Source organism: Sinocyclocheilus grahami, unplaced genomic scaffold, assembly GCF_001515645.1.
Source record: "Sinocyclocheilus grahami isolate Dianchi unplaced genomic scaffold, SAMN03320097.WGS_v1.1 scaffold12.1, whole genome shotgun sequence".
In the NCBI taxonomy this organism is placed as follows: Eukaryota; Metazoa; Chordata; class Actinopteri; order Cypriniformes; family Cyprinidae; genus Sinocyclocheilus; species Sinocyclocheilus grahami.
The window spans coordinates 331,174-338,248 of record NW_015505191.1 but is presented as its reverse complement, the minus strand read 5'-3'; the positions used below and the strand labels follow the sequence as shown (position 1 = coordinate 338,248).

Here is a 7,075-nt window from a genome sequence, read left to right as displayed (position 1 = left end):
AAAACATGAGGAGGTAGATGATGCCAAAGCCTGAGCCTGAATTGGCTGCATCTTCAGAGTGTGCAGTTTAAGAATACATCTTTGCTTTTGTAATATAATACACTAAATCTGAGTGTCTTGAACTCCCTATGGGTTCACTCTAGCAGTAGTGTGGACTGCAGAGTTCTACGAGTCCTTCGGCTAGTTTTTCTTTCCTGCTCCAATATTCCCAGGCATACAAAATATCTCCATTTTTGGTGGAGTAAACAATTTAGTTATCAGCTTTTACATATTTAAATCTGCATATTTACCTTTACAAAGGCATATTTTTAACCTTTTAAATCATCGATGGTCTGCTTGGTGAACTGGCCGGCCTCCTCTAACCGTCTCACCACCTGCTCAACCTTCCCCTCCCACAGCCCACCAACACTCTTGTTCTTCAATACATTAACCTAGGAGAGCAAGAAGGAACAGGGACAGGGAGAGAGACAAGAATGGGAGAGGAAATGGATTAAACATGCTTTACAATCTTTCCTGGTTTAATCTAATTATTGCTTTTCATACAATAGGTGTTTGGCTTCTGTATTATAAACTGAGGGTCTGATGTTCCATATTTATGTTTTTATATAAATTACCTGTCAAGTTTTTGGAGAAGTAAGAAAACAGTTTATATATATATATATATATATATATATATATATACATATATATATATATATTTAGCTTAGTGGACATTACATTTAATCAGTGAATAAGAATAAGACATTTGGGCTGTTACCAAGCAAATTAAATCGGTATCAACAAAATTAATCTTTGCAATCTGTGGCTTTATCTGGAATTATTTTTGTTGGCGAAATAGTGCAAAAACAGGCAATACTTTGCAATCTGTGGCTTTATCTGGAATTATTTTTGTTGGCAAAATAGTGCAAAAACAGGCAATATGGTATCTAAAACATAAGTCTCTTAATAAAACTTAGTTTATTGAACTGTTAAAAATCAATATCACATTTGTATATGGTAATTTTTGGAGAAAAAAAGGCACTCTTCCGTGTGAACTTGAGTATAAATATACACATTTTCTGCCCCCATGTCTTGAATTTGTGATCATTCTGAATGTATTTTAATAGACTGAATCATGCAGTGATCAGTAGGTGACTCTGTAGGTGTTTTGAATGTTTGTTTGTTTTGCGTCGTGAGAAAATTGAGTAAAATAGCTCACTTGTCATGGTGTTATTTAACTATATCATGTTATGAATAAACTAAACAGTTTGAATTTTTTCAGTTCAACAGTTTCTTCTGAGTTTATGTGTACTGTCACACTCATTTGTTCTGAAGTCTCGAGACAAACAGAGTGAGCCTTAGAGCGAGCTTGTATTCTGTTGTTCTCTCTGATGACGCCGTAACTTACCGCGGGGAAGAAAAAAATCTTCGGTCTGTCCAATGATTGTAAAGTCATTAGGTCTGTCAGACTTAAGAGATTTTAGCGGTAATTTAACTATATCATGTTATGAATAAACTAAACAGTTTGAATTTTTTCAGTTCAACAGTTTCTTCTGAGTTTATGTGTACTGTCACACTCATTTGTTCTGAAGTCTCGAGACAAACAGAGTGAGCCTCAGAGCGAGCTTGTATTCTGTTGTTCTCTCTGATGACGCAGTAACTTAACGCGGGGAAGAAAAAAATCTTCGGTCTGTCCAATGATTGCAAAGTCATTAGGTCGGTCAGACTTAAGATATTTTAGCGGTAATAAGACCAAAAATAATTAAGACCCATCAAATCCGAATTTAAGACATTTTAAGACTTTTTAAGGCCTTATATTAGGAAAACGTTATTTAAGACATTTTAAGACTTTTTAAGGACCCGCGGACACCCTGCTCAGAACAGCATTTTTTAAAATAAAAATCTTTTGTTAAATTATAAATCAATTTAATGCATTTTTGCTGTATAAAAGTATTACTCTCTTTAAAAAACATACTGTCCCCAAACCTTTGAATGGTAGTGTAAACTGTGGTGTCTTTACAAATCTAAACTTTTAATTCATTTCATTTTTTAAATGAATGAATTGGACCGTTTAAAATACATCCCAGAGTACACCTCCAAATATGATGAGTTAGAGTTTTGATTTGTTTTAGTCATTTAGTGACATAAAAGTTTGCTGCTTAAACTGTTGTGGTGTTCATTCACATTGTGTAGAGTGATCAGATGCATTTTAAATAATTGCTAAAGGCTTCATTGACCAAAAAAAAAATCAACTTTTCACAAAAAAAAAAAAAAAATCACTGTTTGATCCTGACACAAAATGACCAGCTAACATTAATTGACTAATCATATCAGCAGCACATGTGAATGTGTGAATGAGTACTAGTCGGGTTAATCACTATCATACTAATTCGATTGTAAGAGCAGACTGATTGCCATAAAAGGAGGGAAGATAATCAACTTTTCACAAAAAAAATAAAAATATTCACTGTTTGATCCTGACACAAAATGACCAGCTAACATTAATTGACTAATTATATCAGCAGCACATGTGAATGTGTGAATGAGTACTAGTCGGGTTAATCACTATCATACTAATTCGATTGTAAGAGCAGACTGATTGCCATAAAAGGAGGGAAGAAGTGCTTCCAATAATTGTGTTCTTGTTAGCAATTGGTTACCTCCAAAGAAACGCGTGCAGCCATCATCGCTTTGCATCAAAATGGCCTCACATGCAAGGAAATTGCTACAAAGAATATTGCACCTGAAAGAATCATGTACCAGATCATCAAGAACTTCAAGGAGAGAGGTTCGACTGCAGTGAAGAAGTCTTCAGGACGTCCCAGAGTGTCCAGCAAGCACCAAGACCGTCTCCTCCTGAGGTGTCAACTACAGAATCGTGTCACCAGCAGTGCAGAGCTTGCTCAGGAATGACAGCGGGTTGGTGTGAGAGCATCTGTACGCACAGTGAGGCCAAGACTTTTGGACAACGGCCTGGTGTCAAGAAGGGCAGCAAAGAAACCACTTCTCTCCAAGAAAAACCTCAAGGACAGACTGAAATTCTGCAGGAAGTATAAGGATTGGACAGCAGAAGATTGGTGCAAAGTTATTTTCTCTGATGAAGCTCCCTTCCGACTGTTTGGGACATCTGGGAAATCGATAGTTCAGAGAAGAAAAGGTGAACGCTGCCATGAGTCCTGTGTTGTGCCAACAGTGAAGCATCCTGAACCCATCCATGTGTGGGGTTACTTTTCAACCAAGGGAGTGGGCTCTCATAATTCTGCCCAAAAAATCCTGCCATGAATAAAGAATGGTATCAAAACGTCCTGCAAGAGCGACTTCTTCCAATGACCCATGAGCAATTTGGTGATGATCCGTGCATTTCCCAGCATGATGGAGCACCATGTCACAAAGCAAGAGTCATAAAGAAGTGGCTCGAAGATCATTACATTGAAATTTTGGATCCGTGGCCAGGCAACTCCCTGGATCTCAATCCCATAAAGAACTAGTGGTCAGTCCTCCAAAGGCGAGTTGACAAGCAGAAGCCCACAAATTGTGATCAACTCCGAGAACTAATAATGCAAGAATGGATCGCCATCAGTCAGGATTTGGCCCAGAAGCTAATATCCAGCATGCCAGAGCGAATTGCAGAGGTTATGAAGAACAAGGGTCAACACTGTAAATATTGACTCATTGTATTTATTTATTTATTGCCAATACAAGCCTTTAAAACTTATGATATGCTTATCAATGTTTTTCAGTATACCATAGACGCGTGAAAAAAGAATCTACAAATACTGAAGCAGCAAACTTTGCAAAACACAAAATTTATGTCACTGCCAAAACTTTTGGCCACGACTGTACATAGCTAACATTGATGATTGCATAATTCCATTTGTGTTAGTTAATAGTTTTGATGACTTTACTATTACCGTTAAATGTAGTAATAATTATGAGGTGTAAACTAGGTGTGTCCAAACTTGACTGGTGTATCTGATATCTCACCACTTCCTGAGAGAACTCCGGTTTCTTCACAAACACTGGAGTCTTTGACACTAGGGCTGTTGTGAGGGCAGAGACTGCTTCTTTCATGGACCCTTTCATAGCCAATATGAGAACATAAACACAGAGCAGTTAACATATGCAAGCTCTTTCAAAGGCTGATTTAGATAAACACACACACACACACTTACCCTTAGGTTCTGGCCCCTTCGACTGTCCGTGCTCATTATCTGAGAGTAGAATGCCTGGGCTCTCTCTATATCATTCTACAACATATATCAGGTCAAATTAAAAGTGATTTACTCTTAATGTCAAATTATTTTATACTGTATATAACATAGCATACTCTTAGTATATCAAAGATGCAACATTGTCTGTGATTCAATAATTACACAATATCTGAATAACTTTTAACAACTAAAATCTGATATTACACCAATCTACTCGATTTAAGGCATTACATACCATACATTTATCCTTTAATTTTAAATTAGATATAGATATTTCAGTCAGCTTACCTGTTTGAGAGCAAGAGCAGCTGCAAAGCAGTAGGCATGTCGAGGAATGAGGCTGCCTTTTGTCTGACCTTCTTCCAACAGGGTCAAACAGATATGATACGACTTTGAGGTGTTCTGCCAATCCCAAGATACAGAAATAGTTTATAAATTATACTTATTAAATTATTTTGTCCTTGACAATACTTGAAATTACGGTGAGAAGCTACTGTCTAAAAACAAGCCAAAACATTGTAACTGTTTAGAAAAATTGTAGACATTTTATTGTTCTGAAAATAGTTTGTCTTTTCTGGGATTCAAGTAACTCTTTGCTAATTCTTAATGGCTTTAATACAAACTAGCATACAATACTTGCTTCTAAATTTCCTTTACCAGTTTATAACACGTTGCAAAGGCTAGCATGAAGGTGTCTTTGCTGAATGGCACTCCTTGTTTTTTCATTTCTCCCACCACCTCCAGGCAACCTGTGAGAACATCATCAGTGACCCACATCACATAGACTGAAACCATGGCAACAGACAGACCATTTTGCATTTTTGCAGATAGGAAGCAGCATTGGTGAAGTATTTGATTGTGGTGATCGATTCCCTCGTGAATCACAAGCATTTGTCTCACTGGCCTTTTTAATTTTCAGATGTGTCAGCTCTTTATTTCATACAATTTTTTTGAACCCAACAGCAAGGGCAATGGGAGCACAATACAAATCATATTGATTGTTTCATACTCCAGCAGAACGGAGAGATAAGCAGAAGAAACTTACTTTTGTAACACTGTTTAGTGAAAAGCATGTCGATAGCAATATTAAAGGATGTAGAGTCCGAAAAGAATCCTTTGAGAGCCTATGCAAAAAAGATGATGTCAAATTTCACTACAATTCATGTCCATAGTCATGGTGTAAAATTTGTTAATTTTCACATACTGGATCTGTCAGGGTTCTGGCTCCCAGCTCCTCTAAACCCAGCTCATAGCATAACCTCATGAAAAGAGGGCCAAACTTGAATTCCCCAAATGCCATGTTACGATTCTCTTCATGGTACCTGAAATGGACAGAAATTAAAAGAGAACAGTGTTATAATATATACAAAAACATATCCATATGCAGAAATTATGCAGACATCTAAATAATCTCTAACACAAACAGAATCATATTAAATATAAAAAAAAAAATTCAGATAAAGATTATGCAGAATGCCGTTAAATCACTATGAATTTGCTCTTTGGATAAACATAAACATAGTTTATAATAATATAAATAGTGTCCATTTCCCTACATACATTTTTGAGGCAGATTTACCTGTACATAGCATTTCTCGCCATAAAAACATCTTCAGCAGACTGGCATAAATACAGAAGTATTTTCAATTCATCCTTTAAAATGAGCTGTTTTTTCTCCATTATCTGATTTACCGTATCAAAGTAATAACCTGTTTTTTTTTTTAAAAAGTGACATTCAGGGTAAATGAGAAAATGACAATTAAAGGTGCACTCATTGCTTTTTGTTTATGTTGCTCTGGCCAATAGGACAGTTGCAGACATTTGAGGCATGAATATTGCAATAGCATCATGCATCACTACCAGCCATGATTCATTAATTCCACAAGTCAAATGATCTGATAACAGAGATAATGAGATAAATGAAGTAGTAGTCAGCTGGTCATGCGATCTCATGTCGGCTCCTACGAGGCAACCCACTATCATGTAAAATAAAACAGCTTTTGATATGACTGCAGTCTAAATGCAATCTCATGTGGGTGTAAATGTTTTTGATAAGTTCTACTAATTTCTTTTAATGAGACAAATATGACTGAGTGCACCCTTAATGTAATGATATTCAAACACAAAGTGGTACAAAGTTATTTAAATCATGGCAAATGATGCCTGCCTTTTGATCTTGACACTTGGTGGGCAACAGCAAGTTTCCTCTGCTGAAAATCCTGCAGCTTCATCACATCTTCAGACAAGAGATAACGTTTAGCTAAAAAGAGCATTTGTAAACAAGTCAGTTTCTTAGCAATTGTTGGAAAACGTCTCTGGTTACCTCGGTTCCCTGAGAGCAGGAACGAGACATCATGGAGACATTTCTCCATTATGGGAACTCCTTCCCTTCCAACCTTTCTGAAGTCCTATTGGCTCACGCCAGTCCAAATGACTGGCCAATTGTCACGATGTATGCAAATCGCATGCAATACTGACGAGCTCAAGAGGCAGTATAAAATGCGATGCACACGACAATTACGTCAGAATCTGATACTAACTGAACGCCGCTTAGCTGGTCCAGCAGCGAACACGGCGACCTCCATGATGTCTCGTTCCCGCGCGCTCTCAGGGAACCGAGGTTATAGTACGATAGACATTCCCGCTCGAGCTTTCACGAGACATCACGGAGTAGGGCTGCACAATTAATCGAATTTTTAATCGCGATTACAATTACGGATGCCACAATTATGTAATTGCTCAAAGCGACAATTAATCATTCAAAGTCCACTTATGTTATTGTGCATGCAATCTACAGATTATCTCAAGGGTTTTTCCATTTATTTCATTTTAGTTTTAGCATAACATTATAATACAATGTATATTTTTACTTTTTTTTTTAAATA

General features: G+C 36.9%; 1 protein-coding gene across 1 annotated transcript; it reads right to left on the bottom strand.

Annotated features, from left to right (window-relative positions):
• Positions 1–324: 324 nt before the first annotated feature.
• On the bottom strand, positions 325–6,562 carry LOC107597928 (pentatricopeptide repeat-containing protein 2, mitochondrial-like). Its single transcript, XM_016289134.1, has 8 exons — positions 6,358–6,562; positions 5,770–5,899; positions 5,395–5,512; positions 5,236–5,314; positions 4,848–4,939; positions 4,479–4,592; positions 3,964–4,226; positions 325–431 (listed from the first exon to the last, which is right to left on the bottom strand). The coding sequence occupies exons 1-7, from the start codon at positions 6,560–6,562 to the stop codon at positions 4,059–4,061; spliced, it is 906 nt and encodes a 301-aa protein (XP_016144620.1). The 3' UTR covers positions 325–431; positions 3,964–4,058.
• Positions 6,563–7,075: the final 513 nt, after the last annotated feature.